Source organism: Chanodichthys erythropterus, chromosome 4 (assembly GCF_024489055.1).
Source record: "Chanodichthys erythropterus isolate Z2021 chromosome 4, ASM2448905v1, whole genome shotgun sequence".
Taxonomy (NCBI): Eukaryota; Metazoa; Chordata; class Actinopteri; order Cypriniformes; family Xenocyprididae; genus Chanodichthys; species Chanodichthys erythropterus.
This window is the reverse complement of record NC_090224.1, coordinates 24,617,835-24,637,820: the sequence shown is the minus strand read 5'-3', so window position 1 is coordinate 24,637,820 and position 19,986 is coordinate 24,617,835. Positions and strand designations below refer to the sequence as shown.

The 19,986-nt window shown below is 36.5% G+C and overlaps 2 protein-coding genes across 4 annotated transcripts in view; one reads left to right on the top strand and one right to left on the bottom strand.

Moving 5' to 3' along the window:
- The window catches only part of ttc13 (tetratricopeptide repeat domain 13), a 32,880-nt gene extending 22,340 nt beyond the window's left edge, over positions 1–10,540 (bottom strand). For both annotated transcript variants that reach the window (XM_067384623.1, XM_067384624.1), the window contains exons 1-7: positions 10,365–10,540; positions 8,025–8,119; positions 6,761–6,836; positions 6,603–6,673; positions 3,031–3,096; positions 1,490–1,582; positions 1,255–1,371 (exon numbers count right to left, since the gene is read on the bottom strand). In XM_067384623.1, the coding sequence (XP_067240724.1) occupies positions 1,255–1,371; positions 1,490–1,582; positions 3,031–3,096; positions 6,603–6,673; positions 6,761–6,836; positions 8,025–8,119; positions 10,365–10,533 (687 nt within the window). In that variant the 5' untranslated portion in view covers positions 10,534–10,540. The remainder of the gene's footprint in view (positions 1–1,254; positions 1,372–1,489; positions 1,583–3,030; positions 3,097–6,602; positions 6,674–6,760; positions 6,837–8,024; positions 8,120–10,364) is intronic.
- Positions 10,541–10,692: 152 nt separating this feature from the next.
- On the top strand, positions 10,693–19,150 carry arv1 (ARV1 homolog, fatty acid homeostasis modulator). 2 transcript variants are annotated; one of them, XM_067383384.1, is made up of 6 exons: positions 10,693–10,826; positions 12,915–13,034; positions 13,159–13,319; positions 14,770–14,848; positions 15,354–15,597; positions 18,134–19,150. In XM_067383384.1, the coding sequence occupies exons 1-6, from the start codon at positions 10,731–10,733 to the stop codon at positions 18,259–18,261; spliced, it is 828 nt and encodes a 275-aa protein (XP_067239485.1). In that variant the 5' UTR covers positions 10,693–10,730; the 3' UTR covers positions 18,262–19,150. The 2 variants fall into 2 exon arrangements, with proteins under 2 accessions (XP_067239485.1, XP_067239484.1); XM_067383383.1 differs by lacking the exon at positions 14,770–14,848 and having other exon boundaries at positions 13,159–13,312; positions 15,376–15,597; positions 18,134–19,149.
- Positions 19,151–19,986: the final 836 nt, after the last annotated feature.

Sequence of the window (19,986 nt, the reverse complement as noted above, 5' to 3'; positions counted from 1 at the left end):
GGCCAAGGAATAATAAAAAAATAAAACCATCTCGAGATTAAAGTTGTTTAATTTCAAGAAAAAAGTCGAGATAAAATGTTGAGAATAAACTTGTTAAATTACGAGAACAAAAAACTTGTTAAATTATGAGAACAAATTCGTTAAATTGAAAAAAATGACGTTACATTTTGAGAAAAAAGTCGAGATAAAACGTTGAGAATAAAGTCATTAAAATTATGAGAAAAAAGTCGTTAAATTACGAGAACAAATTTGTTCTCATAATTTAATGACTTTTTTTCTCTAAATTTAACGACATTTTTCGCAATTTAACGAATTTGTTCTCGTAATTTAACGAGTTTATTCTCAAAATTTAACAACTTTAATCTCGAGATGGTTTTATTTTTTTTTTTATTATTGCTTGGCCCTAATCCTCTTCCGTAGTATGCCATAAAACCTACACTTCAAAATCTTTAGTTTATTTCTATTATCAACTGAGTTAGATTAAATTCCAAATTTAAGAATTGGCTCTTTTTTCAAATTCATAAGCTGTAATTTGTATTGACTGACAGGAACAGAAATGTACTGAACTACAATTCATATTTACCACAGTCACAGAGTCAACATTTCATTAGTCCAACAAAAGTTTTGCAACAAAACAAAATGACATCATTAATTAATACTCTCAATGGTAGAGTAGCAAGTAGCAACAACAACCAGTTTGATTCGGAGAGTCAGAGAAAGGGTGGAAAATGGTCATGGAAAACTAACAAGAACACACATTAGCAAAATCTTGTCAAAATGTTACATGCAAAAAGGTCCATTGTCTATTGTCAGTAGTGTAGTATAGTTCTCAACATTATATAAGTGAAGAAGTCATTTTAGCAGCTTGATTTCAATAAATGCTATTTTTGAATTGGTGAGAAAGTTCTAAGCTCTAAAAGTTTCAGTATATTTTCTTATCTCAGAAGATACATTTGATTCCTTATGATAACACCCACCCAATAATTAAAAATTATCTTATATTGCACTGTATGTATCATGTATCAATCATATTTTCTGTGCACTTGCATAATAAAAAAAAATTCTTCACATGTGCTTAAGATGACAAACGTGATGTTCCTGGACTCCGTACCCACGACATATAGATAGAGCGCTATCTATGGGATATACATTATATGAAATGATCTATATGTTACAGTAACACTTCAGTCGATTTAAGCTAAAACCAAAGTGCATCATGACAGATAAGATGGCTGCTGTGTCATGTGTGTGTACCTCTGATATGAAGAGCAGTGTTCCTCTGTGTCTGTAGAGTCGGGCTGAAGGCTGCAGTTGTATGGCTTTAGTCAGGTCTGACAAAGCTTCACTGATGCGGCCCAGAGGAGACAGAATCTGAAAATCACATGCTTCACTATTAACACAAAACACTTTATAAGCACAATCATGGTTGATTTCTTTCTAAATAAAAAAAGTGTTTTTTGGTGAAGGATTTTAATCTCTCATTCCTTACCTCCGCCCTCTGCTCGTACACTTCTGGTCTGCTGGGCTCCAGTGTGATCACTCTGCTCAACTCATACAGAGCCAAGTCTGCATTCTTTATGTCCTTTAGAGTGAGAGCTAGTTAGTTCACTTTAAAATGAAAATTAAGTCCTCATTTACTCACCCTGGTGTTATGGCCTAATGGCGTGTGGTCTAATGCTGTATACCCTTCTTTCTTTTTCAGACCACACAATGAAAAATGTAAAAAAAAAAAAAAACAATTAATAATAATAATAATAATAATAATAATAATAATAATAATAATAATGGCAGTAAATAGCGAAGAAAATCAACCTTTTAAAAAAAGTTGCACAAGTATCACAAAATGGTCTGATGTTATAGGTGTCGTATACTCCAAATGTTCTGGGGGTTTCTGAGAGGGTTTGGTTGAAAAAAAAAAAAAAAAAAGTATTATTTAACAGAAAACCTGACCTTGGCCATTGGTCTTCTGTGCATAGCTACACAACGTATGTGTCCATGAGACTCAGTTCACTCCGACTCGCACAGAAAAGGCAAACAAAATAACACGTTAAATAATACAGTACATTTTAGTTTGTTTTTAGCAAACCCTGTCGTATATGCTCAGAACACGCATAGTATATGACATGTGTAACATAAGACCATTCTGTGATACTTTTGCGTCACAAAAAATCTCTCCTTTTGTGGTCTGAAAAAGAAAGAACGTCATACTGCATTCGAACCACAGCAGGGTGAGCAAATGATGACTTCATTTTAGGGTGAATTATCCCTTTAATATATATATGTACTGCTATCAATAGGAGCATGAATATATTTAGTAGTGTTTGAGGGAACATACATACACTACCGGTCAAAAGTTTGCAATAATTACATTTTTTTTTATGTTTTAGAAAGAAGTCTTTTACGTTCGTAAATGTCATTTATTCCTGTGATGCAAAGCTGAATTTTCAGCATTAATACTCCAGTCTTCAGTGTCACATGATCCTTCAGAAATCATTCCAATATGCTGATTTGGTACTTAATTATTAATGTTGCTCAATTAGTAATAATGATTCTTATTATTATCAGTTTTTGCTGCTTAATATTTTTGTGGAAATCGTGATTTTTTTTTTTCAGGATTCTTTGATGTTCAATGTTCCAATGTTCGATGAACAGCATTTATTTCCAATAGAAATCTTTCTTAATTTTGTTGCTATTGTTAAGTCTTACTTACCCCAAACCTTTGAATGATAGTGCATTATGGGTTCCAAAAAAAATGTTAAGTAGCAGTAGCACAACTGTTTTGATTCAACATTGATAATAGAAATATTTCTTGAACAGCAAATTATTTCTGAAGGATCATGTGACACTAAAGACTGGAATAAAAATACAAATTATTTTAAATGGTAATAATATTTCACAATATTACTGATTTTACTGTATTTTTGATCAAATACATGCAGCCTTAGTGAGCATAAGATACTGCTTTTAAAAACATTAAAAGACCTTAATTATACCAAACTTTTGACCAGTAGTTTAAAACAATTGACTTACCTGCAGACTCTTTTTACCATATGCTATTCCCCTTCCATAGATGGCACTGACCAGTTCAGGATCTCCCTGGGGTGATAGAGGACAGTCCTTTTGTAAAAATACTTATAATAAGTCCACTATCACTGCACAATCATCGTCTTGTTAACTATCACTATTCAATCTTAGTTAGAATGTTTCTGTTATTATAATCACATTCAACTGTATGCATAATTGATACAGTAATATTTCAACATGATTTGTCCTTCCCAACTTTCACTTCTAGAATGTGAATACAGGATATACAGCAAGATTGTTTTTTAACTGATTGGATAATGGAAAGTTTCCAATAACAAGGTTACGAAGATAACCAAGGCTGCGTTTGACTCCAATTTTAGACACACACTCGTGAACTTCCCTAAGTATTTCCCTCGGGGGAATCCCTGCTGCCATTTTTAAGTATGTTGCACTTCGTTAAGTGGACGAGGGAAGTTTATATGGACAGACCCTCGATATTGACTGAGGGAGCGAGTATACTCTGATGTACATTTCAAGCAGCTCTATATCCCACAATTCAACTTGATAGTGATATGACAGCAGATCGCACTTAACTGAAGTGTATAATATATTAATTAATTTGAGAATTAATCGCATAATAGTCTATAATATTTTAATTATGTTGAGATTTAATAGCATAATACTAGTAGCTACCTTATGTTCACAGTCAAAGTTTATACTATTGATATTTTGTTTCATTTGTGTCATTTTATTTTTCTCAAACAGCTCATATACCTATATGATTTTATATATTTTCTCCAACAACTTATAAGCATATTAGGTTGTTTTATGCACCATTCTTAGAAGTACAAAAGGGATTTAAATAAGAAATCAGCTCCATAGTGAATTCCAAGTGATCAAGGGCTTAGTGCATTCCATTTAAACCTTAAGCACGAGTTCCAGCAATGACGCACATCCAAGTCCACGAGACGGAGGGAAGTTAGCAAGTGAAGGGCATAAAAATTTGGAGTGGAACGCAGCCCAAGTGAGTAGTATTCGGCTGGTCATGTGACCTCAAAATGACGGCTCCTATGAGGCGACCCGCTCCATGTGAAACAGCTTATGGTGCGCTCACACCGTGACAGACGTTCTACACAGACTCTAAATATTATTATGTCAAAACTATTAATGCTAAAATTAATCTGTGTAACTTGACTAATCAATAGACAAACACACAATACAGCAAGTAACAGTTGCTATGCAAATGCCTTTTTAATAACTTTTAAAGTTTATCGCATTTAGTAAGACACTACATGTCTTTTGATTATTTTCAGATTCATCTTGCATTATTAAAGGGACAGTTCACCCAAAAGAGGAAGAGCCAGGATATTTTTAAATATATCTCTGATTGTGTTCATCTGAAAGAAAATGGTCATACAGGTGCTGGTCATATAATTAGAATATCATCAAAAAGTTGATTTCACTAATTCCATTCAAAATGTGAAACTTGTATATTATATTCATTCATTACACACAACCTGATATATTTCAAATGTTTATTTCTTTTAATTTTGATGATTATAACTGACAACTAAGGAAAATCCCAAATTCAGTATCTCAGAAAATTTGAATATTGTGAAAAGGTTCAATATTGAAGACACCTGGTGCCACACACTAATCAGCTAATTAACTCAAAACACCTGCAAAGGCATTTAAATGGTCTCTCAGTCTAGTTCTGTAGGCTACACAATCATGGGGAAGACTGCTGACTTGACAGTTGTCCAAAAGACGACCATTGATACCTTGCACAAGGAGGGCGAGACACAAAAGGTCATTGCAAAAGAGGCTGGCTGTTCACAGAGCTCTGTGTCCAAGCACATTAATAGAGAGGCGAAGGGAAGGAAAAGATGTGGTAAAAAAAAAGCAATAGGGATAACCGCACACTGGAGAGGATTGTGAAACAAAACCCATTCAAAAATGTGGGGGAGATTCACAAACAGTGGACTGCAGCTGGAGTCAGTGCTTCAAGAACCACTACGCACAGACGTATGCAAGACATGGGTTTCAGCTGTCGCATACCTTGTGTCAAGCCACTTTTGAACAACAGACAGCGTCAGAAGCGGCTAAAGAAAAAAAAGACTGGACTGCTGCTGAGTGGTCCAAAGTTATGTTCTCTGATGAAAGTAAATTTTGCATTTTTCTTTGGAAATCAGGGTCCCAGAGTCTGGAGGCAGAGATGAGAGGCACACAATCCACGTTGCTTGAGGTCCAGTGTAAAGTTTCCACAGTCAGTGATGGTTTAGGGTGCCATGTCATCTGCTGGTGTTGGTCCACTGTGTTTTCTGAGGTCCAAGGTTAAGGAAGCCGTATACCAGGAAGTTTTAGAGCACTTTGTGCTTCCTGCTGCAGACCAACTTTATGGAGATGCAGATTTCATCTTCCAACAAGACTTGGCACATGCACACAGTGCCAAAGCTACCAGTACCTGGTTTAAGGACCATGGTATCCCTGTTCTTAATTGGCCAGAAAACTCGCCTGACCTTAACCCCATAGAAAATCTATGGGGTATTGTGAAGAGGAAGATGCGATATGCCAGACCCAACAATGCAGAAGAGCTGAAGGCCACTATCAGAGCAACCTGGGCTCTCATAACACCTGAGCAGTGCCACAGACTGATCGACTCCATGTCACGCCGCATTGCTGCAGTAATTCAGGCAAAAGGAGCCGCAACTAAGTATTGAGTGCTGTACATGCTCATACTTTTCATGTTCATACTTTTCAGTTGGCCAAGATTTCTAAAAATCCTTTCTTTGTATTGGTCTTAAGTAATATTCTTATTTTCTGAGATACTGAATTTGGGATTTTCTTTAGTTGTCATCAATCATATAAACATCAAAATTAAAAAATAAACATTTGAAATATATCAGTCTGTGTGTAATGAATGAATATAAAATACAAGTTTCACTTTTTGAATGGAATTAGTGAAATAAATCAACTTTTTGATGATATTCTAATTTGACCAGCACCTGTACACCTAGGATGGCTTGAGGGTGAGAAAAACATGGGATAATTTTCATTTTTGGATGAACTATCCCTTTAAGACATTAACAGCAGTCAATTGTAGGAATTATTACACTGAAATATTATATTTTAAGCCCCCAAGTCGTTTTACATGTTTACTAGTAATTACGAGTTCTACAAGGATGTGAATGCTTGTAGCAAGTCAGAATCTGGTATTAACGTGGTATAAACAGACCTTTAAATAAGTCTAAAAGAAAATGCCTTCTGTTTCTTCACTAACTGCCTAAAATAATACCTAAATGGCTATTTGGCTATTAGTTAACATTAACCCACAGTCTGAGTGACAATAGCCAAAAAGTGAAGTCTTTTCAGAGGCGGAGCCGGTAATTAAATTTAGATGAAAGTTTATGAAGACATTTTTTTTTTTTCTCTATTGGAATAATGGACACAAATAATGCACAATAAGACTAGACACACTAATTAAGAAACTAAATAGGGACAATTTTGATTTCATGTTGATTTTAATGCCAAATAAACATTATATCATTATGTTTACATCAGGCCTCAATGAAACTGACCTGTAGCAGTAAGGAGAAGTGTTTGATAGCTTCATCATAGAGGCCATTTCCAATGAGAACGTAGCCTATAGCTGATATAAAAACAAAAGAGCATTAGAGTTTTACATCACATAAAAACATATGGAAAAGACACAATGACAAACATCTTTGGTACACACCAAGTTCTTCATTGGTATTTTGGTTTTCCACAGCGAAAGGAAACCGACGCTGTTCGACAAACAACTTTGCCTGATTCTGTGGTGACAGAAAGAGTGAAAGAAAGAAAAACATGTCAGGAAGTCTGTCAACCTCTTACAATCAATCCAACCCAACAGTGGTTACAAAAACAATGCAAAGAGATCCATAATCACGTAGAACGAGAACAACTTTTTTTTTTTTTTTGCAAAATAGGAAGTGTTTTGGTTTTGACACTCTTTATTCATGTGTCTATTTACAGTGTTTTAAGTTTTTAAAGAGATGTTTAAAGAATAGTTCACCTGAAACCGTGTTTTATGCAAATTACTGACCTTGTGTACACGGTCACTCATTTAGAAAACTCCAAATTCGCTGACATAAGAACAAGGTTAAAGGGTTAGTTCACCCAAAAATGAAAATTTTGTAATTTATTTACTAACCTCATGTTGTTCCACACCCGTAAGACTTTCGTTCATCTTCGGAACACAAATTAAGTTTAATTAAATTAATTAAAAAATAATTATATATTTTTGATGGAATCCGAGAGCTCTATGACTCCTCAATAGACAGCAATTTAAGAACTGTTAAGGTCCAGAAAGGTACTAAAGACATTGTTAAAACGGTCGACGTGACTGCAGTGGTTCAACCTTAATGTTACGAAGCACCGAGAATACTTTTTTATGCACAAAAACAAAGCAAAAATAACGACTTTATTCAACAATATCTTCTCTTCTGTGTCATTCTCTTACTTTGTTTACACCTGAAGTTCCTGCTCAAAATTGCTTCTGAAGATGAATGAAGATCTTACGGGTGTGGAACAATATGAAGGTGAGTAATAAATGACAGAATTTTCATTTTTGGGTGAACTAACCCTTTAAGAACAAATCCATGTGCGTACACACATTTTGTGAATTAGGCAGAATTTTTTTTGTGAGAAGTTCTCCTGTGCATATAAATGCAAATAATCCACGTGATTATATGTGAATAAGACCTATTGTCTCCCAAAAGAAAGAACAGATTCTGAACAACCTGAAACGAGTAGTCAGTAATTCTAGTCTTAATTCCTACACAAATCTACATAGGTTTGTAACAAATTTGCATAATGCAAGCTTATGGTCTTCATTGGCTGCCCACAAGTGAATAAAATGGGTTTGGAATGACACAAGTAAATAAATAAATAATGACAGAATTTTCGTTTTGGACTGAACTGTTCCTTTAACTGTGCAGTATAATGCAAATGCAACTCACAAGGATTTTCTCTGCATTGAGTGAAAAGATGGACTCGCAGGGCGGGTTGCTCCCCTCTTCACAGTCTGGGTCCTCCAACTGCAGAATAGATGACTCTGAGGAACCAAAAAAAAAACAAACTACATTCTACATCTGCCATGTTGTCATTGTCACGAGACCTACAATACCAGTGTCAGTTGCTTCACTTCACTGCCATTCATAAATCCTGTCCTGTGGACCTCATGGGATAGTAAAGTGTATGCACACTTCAGAATCTTGGCGGAAGAAGTAGGTCATCCGGGTACTTTTCACCTAATGTTTTTCGAATACTATGTATTTGGACATACTACTCTGTTGGCATACTGGTTTTTTGGGTTGTTGTTTTTTTTTGCATACTATATAGTAAGGATGTATTCAATTACATTAAGTTCTTTCATGATGGACTACTTGGGATTGTGATTTACGGCCACTCCTTTGGATCAAAACAAAACCTGAAACAGAATCCCAACAATGTTTTTTGACAATATGATAGTTACTTCCTACAGTTATTTATACTACTAAAAATAATAAACCCATGCTACAACCCGAATTCCGGAAATGTCGTTGTTTTTTTTTTTGTTTTGTTTTTTTATAAAATGAAAACTAAAAGACCTTCAAATCACATGAACATAGATAACATAACAAATGTTTGAAGGGAGAAATTTTACACTTTTATCCACTAAGTGAGCACATTTCAAATTTGATGCCTGCTACAGGTCTTAAAAAAGTTTGCACAGGGGCGACAAATGGCTGAAAAAGCAAGAAATTTTGAAATGATTCAGAGCTGGAAGAACATCTAGCAACTAATTAAGTTAATTGATATCAGGTCTTTAACATGATTAGCTATAAAGGGATGTTTTAGAGAGGCAGAGTCTCCCAGAAGTAAAGATGGGCAGAGGCTCTCCAATCTGTGAAAGAGTGCATAAAAAGATTGTGGAATACTTTAAAAACAATGTTCCCCAATCTCTGTGCGTAAGGGACAAGGCAGAAGACCTTCGTTGGATGCTCGTGGTCTTTAGGCCCTCAGACGACACTGCATCACTCATCGGTATGATTGTGTCAATGACATTACTAAATGGGCCCATGAATACTTCCAGAAACCACTGTCTGTAAACACAATCCACCGTACCATCTGCAGATGCCAACTAAAGCTCTATCATGCAAAAAGGAAGCCATATGTGAACAAGTTCCAGAAGCGCCATCATGTCCTGTGGGCCAAGGCTCATTTAAAATTAACTTTTTTAAAGTGGAAAAGTGTTCTATGGTCAGACAAGTCCAAATTTGACATTCTTGTTGGAAATCATGGACGCCATGTCTTGCAGGGCTAAAGGGGAGGGACACCTTCCAGCATGTTATCAGCATTCAGTTCAAAAGCCAGCATCTCTGATGGTATGGGGGTGCATAAGTGCATACGGCATGGGCAGCTTGCATGTTTTGGAAGGCACTATGAATGCTGAAAGGTATATAAAGATCTTAGAGCAACATATGCTCCCCTCCAGATGACGTCTATTTCAGGGAAGGCCTTGTGTATTTCAGCAGGACAATGCAAAACCACATACTGCAGCTATTACAACAGCATGGGGTGCTGAATTGGCCTGCCTGCAGTCCAGATCTTTCACCTATAGAGAACATTTGCCGCATCATTAGACGAAAACAGCTGGAAACCTATATCAGGCAACCTATATCTCATTTGAAATGAGCTCATTTTGTGCATAAAATTGTAACATTTCTCAGTTTAAACATTTGTTATGTTATCTATGTTCTATTTTGAATAAAATAGTGGCTCATGTGACTTGAAAGTCTTTTAGTTTTCATTTTATTTAAATTTAAAAAACGGCCAACATTTCCAGAATTCGGTTTGTATTTATGTCCCAATTTAAGCCATGATGGTACTTGATGATTAACATATTCAAAGACCACAGGATTTACAAATTCCTACATGTTAGTTACATGTTTGAATACCATGATATTACCACAGTATCTTGTCCAAATCACCATGGTAATGCCAAGCTACATCTGCTGAAACTAAGCAATCATGAACTCCGTGACACCCAATGAAAGTTTTCCTGCAGCATGTTTATATAGAATTAATAAGCACATGCATGAGGCACCAGAGTTTTGCATGCATTATGTGAGTTCCTACGAGCATTTTTATAGTTTCTGCACGAATGCTTTGAGTTTCTGCTGTACGGTGTGAGTTTCTGCATGTATAATTTTAGTTTCTGCATGTATGATCCCGTCAAGCTCGTGTCACTGTAAGCGGAAGAGAGTGAGACGCATAAAGATATCCATCAGAAAGATCAGGACGTGGCAGAAGCTCACCGCAGTCCGCCGCATACTCCTCCCACTCGGCTGGAGAGCTGCAGCCGTGCTTGTGAAGGTCGCTGTTGAAGAAAGTCAAGGTGGAGAAATACTCGCTGGATAAAATAGCTCCACATAAGTACAGCAGCGACAGAGCCGCCAGCACAACACCCCCGCCAGCAGGTGCCATGTTGTGAGTAAATGTTATGAGCAGGTGAGGAACTGTTTAGTAGTCTGGGTAATGTAGTTGCGTGGAACTGAATCCCTACTTCCGGCAGTGGCGGTGGTGGAGAAAAGAACTACATTTCCCGTCAGTAGCGTAATAAGCACCTCCTCTTATGGAGGATCAGGAAGCAGTAGGCGTGTTTTCATGCTGTCATTTGGAGAATGGCATCGGGACTGTTAAAATGCGTCGAGTGTAACGAAGATGCAACCGAATTGCATCGAGACTACAGCAACGGCATACTGAAGCTCACCATATGTGTGAGTACATTAACATTTCGAGTTTCGTCTGGTTTTATCGGGTCTGTTGAGGTTAAAATGTCCACAATTTAGGCCTATAGTGCACACAAGGAAGAACGCTGATATTTGTCACTATTTTGCTCCATATAACATTATTCCTGTATTTATAGTGGGTACTGAAAGTATTCAGACCCCCTTAAATTTTTCAATTTTTGTTATATTGCAGCCATTTGCTAAAATCATTTAAGTTCATTTTTTTCCTCATTAATGTACACACAGCACCCCATATTGACAGACAAACACAGAATTGTTGACATTTTTGCAGATTTATTAAAAAAAGAAAAACTGAAATATTACATGGTCCTAAGTATTCAGACCCTATACTCAGTATTTAGTAGAAGCACCCTTTTGATCTAATACAGCCATGAGTCTTTTTGGGAATGATGCAACAAGTTTTTCACACCTGGATTTGGGGATCCTATGCCATTTTTTAGGTCTCTCCAGAGATGCTCAATTGGGTTTAAGTCAGGGCTTTGGCTGGGCCATTCAAGAACAGTCACAGAGTTGTTGTGAAGCCAATCCTTCGTTATTTTAGCTGTGTGCTTAGGATCATTGTCTTGTTGGAAGGTAAACCTTCGGCCCAGTCTGAGGTCCTGAGCACTCTGGAGAAGGTTTTCATACAGGATATCCCTGTACTTGGCCGCATTCATCTTTCCCTCGATTGCAACCAGTTGTCCTGTCCCTGCAGCTGAAAAACACCCCCACAGCATGATGCTGCCACCACCATGCTTCACTGTTGGGACTGTATTGGACAGGTGATGAGCAGTGCCTGGTTTTCTCCACACATACCGCTTAGAATTAAGGACAAAAAGTTCTTTCTTGGTCTCATCAGACCAGAGAATCTTATTTCTCACCATCTTGGCAAACTCCATGTAGGCTTTCATGTGTCTTGCACTGAGGAGAGGCTTCCATCGGGCCACTCTGCCATAAAGCCCCGAGTGGTGGAGGGCTGCAGTGATGGTTGACTTTCTACAACTTTCTCCAATCTCCCGACTGCATCTCTGGAGCTCAGCCACAGTGATCTTTGGGTTCTTCTTTACCTCTCTCACCAAGGCTCTTCTCCCCCGATAGCTCAGTTTGGCCAGACGACCAGCTCTAGGAAGGGTTCTGGTCGTCCCAAACATCTTCCATTTAAGGATTATGGAGGCCACTGTGCTCTTAGGAACCTTAAGTGCAGCAGAATTTTTTTTGTAACCTTGGCGAGATCTGTGCCTTGCCACAATTCAGGCAGTTCCTTTGACCTCATGATTCTCATTTGCTCTGACATGCACTGTGAGCTGTAAGGTCTTATATAGACAGGTGTGTGGCTTTCCTAATCAAGTCCGAATCCGTATAATCAAACACAGTTGGACTCAAATGAAGGTGTAAAACCATCTCAAGGATGATCAGAAGAAATGGACAGCACCTGAGTTAAATATATGAGTGTCACAGCAAAGGGTCTGAATACTTAGGACCATGTGATATTTCAGTTTTTCTTTTTTAATAAATCTGCAAAAATGTCAACGATTCTGTGTTTTTCTTTCAATATGGGGTGCTGTGTGTACATTAATGAGGAAAAAAATGAACTTAAATGATTTGAGCAAATGGCTGTAATATAACAAAGAGTGAAAAATTTAAGGGGGTCTGAATACTTTCCGTACCCACTGTATATATTTCTTCGCTGAAAAAAAAACATCTTAAACTCCGTTACACCGTTATTACACGTTAATACAACGTTATTGCCTGGCAAAAAAAAAAAAAAAAAGATGCAGTTAATTTACAACAAATATACGGTGGAACTGCTGTTCATTGACAGTGATTGAAGAAGAGTACCTTTAAAAAAAATAATAATAATAATAATGAAATAAAAATGCAAATGTATGTACTGCTGTAATGCTATCTTCCACAGAATATCTGCATTTGCATTATTTTATGTATTATTTAAGGCTATTTAATGCCTTAAAAGACGAAACAATGTTCTGGCTAACAATAATTGCCATTAATAAATAAATCTGTAGATATGTTTTAGGCAGTCTGTAAATTTAAAACTGTGCTTTTTCCCCTTTGCAGAGTTCATGCAAGAAGCCTGTGGACAAATACATAGAATATGATCCAGTTATTATTCTGATAGATGCCACTCTATGCAAAACCCAGGCCTTTAGACATATACTCTTCAACACTGAGATCAATGTGAGTATAATGTATTTTTACTTAATTTTGGAAAACAGAAAGTTTGCACATTACGTGCAGAATACAGACTGCATATTGCATAAATAGTAAACAGTAAACAAATGCTCTGTTACTCACTTTCTAGATCCACTGGAAACTGTGTGTTTTCTGTCTGCTGTGTGAGGCATATCTGCGCTGGTCCCTCCTGCAGGGGTCGCAGCCCAGCGATGACCCCGCTGACATCATCCGTTACACTAAAGAATGGGAGTTTTACTGCATGTTTGCACTGGCTGCACTGGGTAAATCATTGTGCTTAATGAAGTCAGGCACTGACTAATTGGATGTAATTATTGAGACGGACAAATTGAGTTGTTGGGTAACAAGTAGTAGACAAGTTGCATGCATATTTTTGAAGGCATTATGAAAGATTTAGAGGTTTGTAGTTTATGTTTGTGGCCCTAGTGTCTTCAACGTGATCTGTAATTAGTTATAGTTAATATAAAAATATATATGTAAAGAAAATACGTTTTTCTACAGTACTGTTTAAAAGTTTGTGGTCAGTAAGATTTTTTTAAGGGATTTTAAAGTCTCTTATGCTCACCAAGGCTGCATTTATTTGATTTTTTTAAATATTTTAACATTTTAAACATTGTGAAAGTCTTTACTTTAACGTTTTGGATCAATTGAATGCACCCTTGCTGAATAGATATTTTAAATTTCTTAAATAATAATAAAAACATATTGCTCACACCAAACATTTGAATGGCATAAAGTATATATATATATATCACATTTTTGTAAATATTTTATTATATCTTTTCATGTGACAACACTGAATAAATGACACTTTGCTACAATGTAAAGTAGTGAGTGTACAGCTTGTATAACAGTGTAAATTTGCTGTCCACTCAAAATAACACACAGCCATTAATGTCTAAACCGCTGGCCACAAAAGTGAGTACACCCCTAAGTGAAAATGTCCAAATTGAGCCCAAAGTGTCAATATTTTGTGTGGCCACCATTTTTTTTCCAGCACTGCCTTAACCCTCTTGGGCATGGAGTTTACCAGAGCTTCACAGGTTGCCACTGGAGTCCTCTTCCACTCCTCCATGACGACATCATGGAGCCTGTTGGATGTTAGAGACCTTGCGCTCCTCCACCTTCCGTTTGAGGATGCCCCACAGATGCTCAATAGAGTTTAGGTCTGGAGACATGCTTGGCCAGTCCATCACCTTTACCCTCAGCTTCTTTAGCAAGGCAGTGGTCGTCTTGGAGGTGTGTTTGGTGTCGTTATCATGTTGTAATACTTCCCTGCGGCCCATTATCCGAAGGGAGGGGATCATGCTCTGTTCATTCATGGTTCTCTCGATGAACTCTAGCTCCCCAGTGCCGGCAGCACTCATGCAGCCCCAGACCATGATACTCCCATCACCATGCTTGACTGTAGGCAAGACACACTTGTCTTTGTACTCCTCACTTGGTTGCCGCCACACACGCTCAACACCATCTGAACCAAATAAGTTTATCTTGGTCTCATCAGACTACAGGACATGGTTCCAGTAACCCATGTCCTTAGTCTGCTTGTCTTCAGCAAACTGTTTGCAGGCTTTCTTGTGCATCATCTTTAGAAGAGGCTTCCTTCTCGGACGACAGCCATGCAGACCAATTTGATGCAGTATGCGGTGTATGGTCTGAGCAATGACAGGCTGACCCCCCACCCCTTCAACCTCTGCAACAATGCTGGCAGCACTCATACGTCTATTTCCCAAACACAACCTCTGGATATGGCGCTGAGCACGTGCACTCAACTTCTTTGGTCGACCATGGCGAGGCCTGCTCTGAGTGGAACCTGTCCTGTTACTACTAACTTTAAATTCAGCTTAGTTATAAAATACATTTATAATGCATATATATATATATATATATATATATATATAAGTACATTCCAGTCCAGAACTACTAAGAACTAAGAACTACTAAGATTTTGATGCTGAAAATTCAGCTTTGCCATCACAGGAATAAAGTACTTTGTCAAATATATTCAAATAGAAAACAGTTATTTTAAATTGTAATAATATTTCACAATATTACTGTTTTTACTGTATTTTTAATTAAATAAATGTAGCCTTGGTGAGCAAACACAATTTCTTTTAAAAACATTAAAAATCTTAGTGGTTCCAAACTTTTGGACTGTACTGTATAATATTTTATTATATATATATATATAAGGCTTTGAGTAAAGTGCTCTATTCTTATTCTTATTACTGTAATGTTAAAGGGGGGGAAATGTGCTTAATTGTCATGAAAATAATGTCATAATGCGGAGCTTCATCTTAACAGCCTGTGCTTTGTGCTTTTCTAGAGTTGGCCGTGTTCTGCATAGGTGTGTTGGTCATTCTCTGGATGGCGCAGCTCTTCTGTGGAGCTTCTTTAGAATTCACTCCGCTGTTGAAGGCTCTTCTGCTGTCCAGCTACGGCAAAGTGCTGTTAATTCCAGCTGTCATCTGGGAGCACGATTTCTCCCCGCTCTGCTTCAGCCTCATACGACTGTTTGTTCTGACTTCCAATTCACAAGCCATCAGAGGTAAACATCAACAAACACCTATTTTTATGGAATACATACTAGTTAAACACACTCATTGGCAGCATAAGATAAGCACACACTCTTTTATTCATGTAAACACCCAGAGGCAAAGTGAAATGTATGCATAACACTTTCTATCCTCGCATGCTCCGTTTCCCACACACATGCGTTCACACAGAGGGTTATATTGTTTAGAGTGGGCCGTTGTTTGTTCAAGGTCCTGGAGGTACAGGTCACTCCCATTAGTTCCTGTAGTTTGAACAGATGTTTCACCAACACTGTTGTAGAGATCTCAAACGTAGCAGTATATTGGTTCCAAATTAAAGCTAAATGTTTAAAAAAGAAACAAGATTTTCTATAGTATTTTTTATTTTGATTCACTTTGGCACCCGAGTGACTGGAAACCAAGACGTTCAATATTAATAATAATAATAATAAAAATAAAAAAAAAACCACTATAAATGTAGTCTGCTTGTGTGCTAAATTTTTCTAAATCTACATGATAGCTATCCAAAATCATTCATGTATGGGCGGATATTGGTGTTCTTTAGCAAATGTGAACACTTCTAAAAGATGCGCTGCTTGCATTAAATGTATTGTGTAGTATTGTGGAGTTATTTCAACTGCTTGCTATTCTTGTCATGGTGCAACCAACATGCAGGGGGAAAAAAACATATAATGACATTATTCAGAGGGAACCTGACAAATAGTCATGAGGTTTTCTTTTCAATGTCATTAAGTGTCTGAAAATACCATAAAATTTGACCTTTTTATGACTGGACAAGGTTAGACCAAGTTGTAAACAATGTTGTTATTGTTAAAGGGTTAGTTCACCCAAAAATGAAAATTCAAGTACTCGCTCTCATGTCATTCCACACCCGTAAGACCTTTGTTCATCTGCAGAAGACAAATTAAGATATTTTTGATAAAATCTGAGAGGTATAGGCTCCATAGACAGCTATTTAACAACCACTGTCAAGGTCCAGAAAGGTACTAAAAACAAGTGACGAGAATACTTTTTGTGTGCAAAAACAAAAATAATGACTTTATTCAACAATTTTTCCTCTTTGAAAGCGCCAACTGTGTAACAAACTGACAGGGAAGAGGAAAAATTGTTGAATGAAGTTGTTATTTTTGTTTTGTTTTTGCGCACAAAAAGTATTCTCGTCGCTTCATAACATTAAGGTTGAACCACTGCAGTCTATTTTAATGATGTTTTAGTACCTTTCTGGACCTTGACAGTAGTTGTTAAATTGCTGTCTATTGAGGAGTCATATACCTCTCGGATTTCATCAAAAATATCTTAATTTGTGTTCCAAAGATGAACGAAGGTCTTACGGGTGTGGAACGACATGAGGGTGAGTAATTAATGACAGAATTTTCAACTTTGGGTGAACTAACCCTTTAACTAAAACCTATTAAAATGGTTTTCATTAATTAAAATACAGCTGAAATAAAATAAAATATTAATATAAAACTTAAAAACTTAAAAAAACTTTTAAAAAAAAAAACTTAAAAAAAAAAAAAGCTCAAAAGAAAATGTGAAATATTGCATGGTAACTAATTGAAATAAACTTAGGTTTATGTAGTAAAAATATTAAAGGATTAGTTCACTTCAGAATTAAAACTGCCTGATAATTTACTCACCCCCATGTCATCCAAGATGTTTATGTCTTTCTTTCTTCAGTTGAAAAGAATTTAAGGAAAACATTCCAGGATTTTTCTCCATATAGTGGACTTCACTGGGGTACAACGGGTTTAAGGTCCAAAATGCAGTTTAAATGCAGCTTCAAAGTGTTCTACCCGATCCCAGACGAGGAATAAGGGTCTTATCTAGCTAAATGATCTGTCATTTTCTAACAAAAATGTAATAATTTATTTACTTTTTAACCACAAATGCTCATCTTGCACTGCTCTGCGATTCGCCACGCATTACGTAATAACGTTAGAAAGGTCACGCGTGACATAGGTGGAAATACCGATCCAATGTCTACTTAGCAAATGTGCAAAAACTAAGTCAAACGCCCTTTACAAATAAAGGTAAACAATGATGTTGGACGATTTTGAAGTATTCAGACCCTTTGCTGTGACACTCATATATTTAACTCAGGTGCTGTCCATTTCTTCTGATCATCCTTGAGATGGTTCTACACCTTCATTTGAGTCCAGTTGTGTTTGATTATACCGATTGGACTTGATTAGGAAAGCCACACACCTGTCTATATAAGACCTTACAGCAGACAGTGCATGTCAGAGCAAATGAGAATCATGAGGTCAAAGGAACTGCCTGAAGAGCTCAGAGACAGAATTGTGGCTAATATCAAACTACAAGGAACTTTATGGTTACACCAAATGACATTTGAACAGTTAATTTAAACTATAAATTATATTATAAATATTATTTTCCAAACCATATCAAACCAACATGAATAATACTAACAAAGCATATTTAAAAACTTAGTTTAGTTAGGGTTAGTTTAAAAAAAAAAAAAAAAAAAAAACATCTCCATTTTAACCAGTATTCCTTATCTTCCAGTGATTCTGAACTGCAGTCGGCGTCTGTCTCTCCTGGCGGTGTGTGGCGGCTTGCTGTTGGAGATGTGGGTTGCCCAGACTTTAAAAACACTGCAAGTCTGTTCACAAGACTATCTGTCAATGCTCTAGATTATGAGGACTTGACTCCAGGAGTCTGAAACCTCAGGATTGTCTCAAACCTTTGAACGTATCAAACAGTCCTTTCTAAATATAAATGGATTCTCTATGAATTGATGCAAAACTATTTTCGGGAATGATTCAAGACCTCCTTGCGGTCAGTGAGACAGAAAGTTTGATTTATGAAACTGTTTACCTCAGATGTGGATGTAGAGACATGCTTGTCATTACTTCAGAGATGTTGTTTGAGCAAGATGTTTTGTACAAAGGAATTTATTGTGAAACTAAATGAGGTCATAGAGAGCAAATTGTTCATCTTTACTATGGTTACCACATGGTTATGAGGTTTTCCATGCATATATGTCTGGTGTTTACTAAGCTAATCCCTTTTAAAACCAGTAACTTGTCTTCAATTGAGAATTCTCCTCATACACAGGAACTAGTTTGGGTCTATATAGGCAGAAAAAGAGCAGGCCTGCAGTTTTCACAGAATCCTGTATGTTTATAAAGACTTTGAAGGCACAGCTTCACATTCCTGAGGTCATTTGTCAAATTCCTCAATTAGCTCTGCTGAGAGAAGATGTTAACTCAAATATACTACAGATGGCTGTGGACCTGTGTCGACATGATGCGTTCAAGTATTGTAATGATCTGAATGTCTGTTTTATATTGGCTGTTTTATGTATGGACTTCAAAAACATAGACTTGTGTAATTTATCTCTGTTACATAAATGTGAAGTGTGGACTTTTGGTATGAACTTGTGCAATTTGTTCTGAACAAACTCAGGGAATGATTCTTGCACTTCTTTGAACTCAGCTTAATGTTTTGTAACGGTTTAGTGTTTTTGAGGCAGTGCTGAGGGGGATTGTGGGTATTAAAGAGTAAGTTTTAAAAAAATACAGTGTATTTGCTTCAAAATTGGTGCCCTAAAATAGTTTACCACTTAGTTATTTTAGTATTATTAAATACTGTGTAAAAACATGGTAATTTTCTGGCAGCAGGGGGAAATGTCTCATTAAAAACAGAAAAATACTGTCAGAAAATAAACAAACATACTTTGTTCTGTTTTCAAACAGACATTTCTGGTGCCCCTACTGCCAGAAAATTACCATTTTTTTAAATGATTTTTTGTTTTTTTCTTTACAGTGTGGATAGAATTTTTTCAGTGTATGTTTAATCCACACTGCATATTTTGTCATCTGAAGATTCTTATGACTAAACACAGGTCAGTGTGGAATGTCCACAAGTCAGAACAGCTTTTAAATATCTACGTATTGTGGTATTTTGTTGTACTACCTGTCATAGGGTGCAGTTCTGCATTGGTAAAGGTCTGAAGGATCTCTGTGTGTCCGCTTCACAGATCAGTATTGTTTAAGAGTAAAATGGCATGCTAAATAAGTCCTGAAATGAAGTTATCCAATAAGTAGAGAATGCACGATTGGGCTCCACTCAAATTTCAAGTCAATTACTTTAAGTCATTCTTTGAATACTTTATGTTTTTCAGATGCAATCTGGGTACATTTCACAAAAATTCCACATAATTTTCAGTATTGACTACAAATAAGAAAAGTTAAAATATGGCTGCATCCAATCCCACTAATATATATATATATATATATTTTTTTTTTTTTTTTTTTTTTTTTCTTTTTTTTAAAATGCATAGATCCATTTCTGAATGATGATAATACAGTCAATACAGCATTCCAGTCATGCTAGAATACACATGCAAATGATGT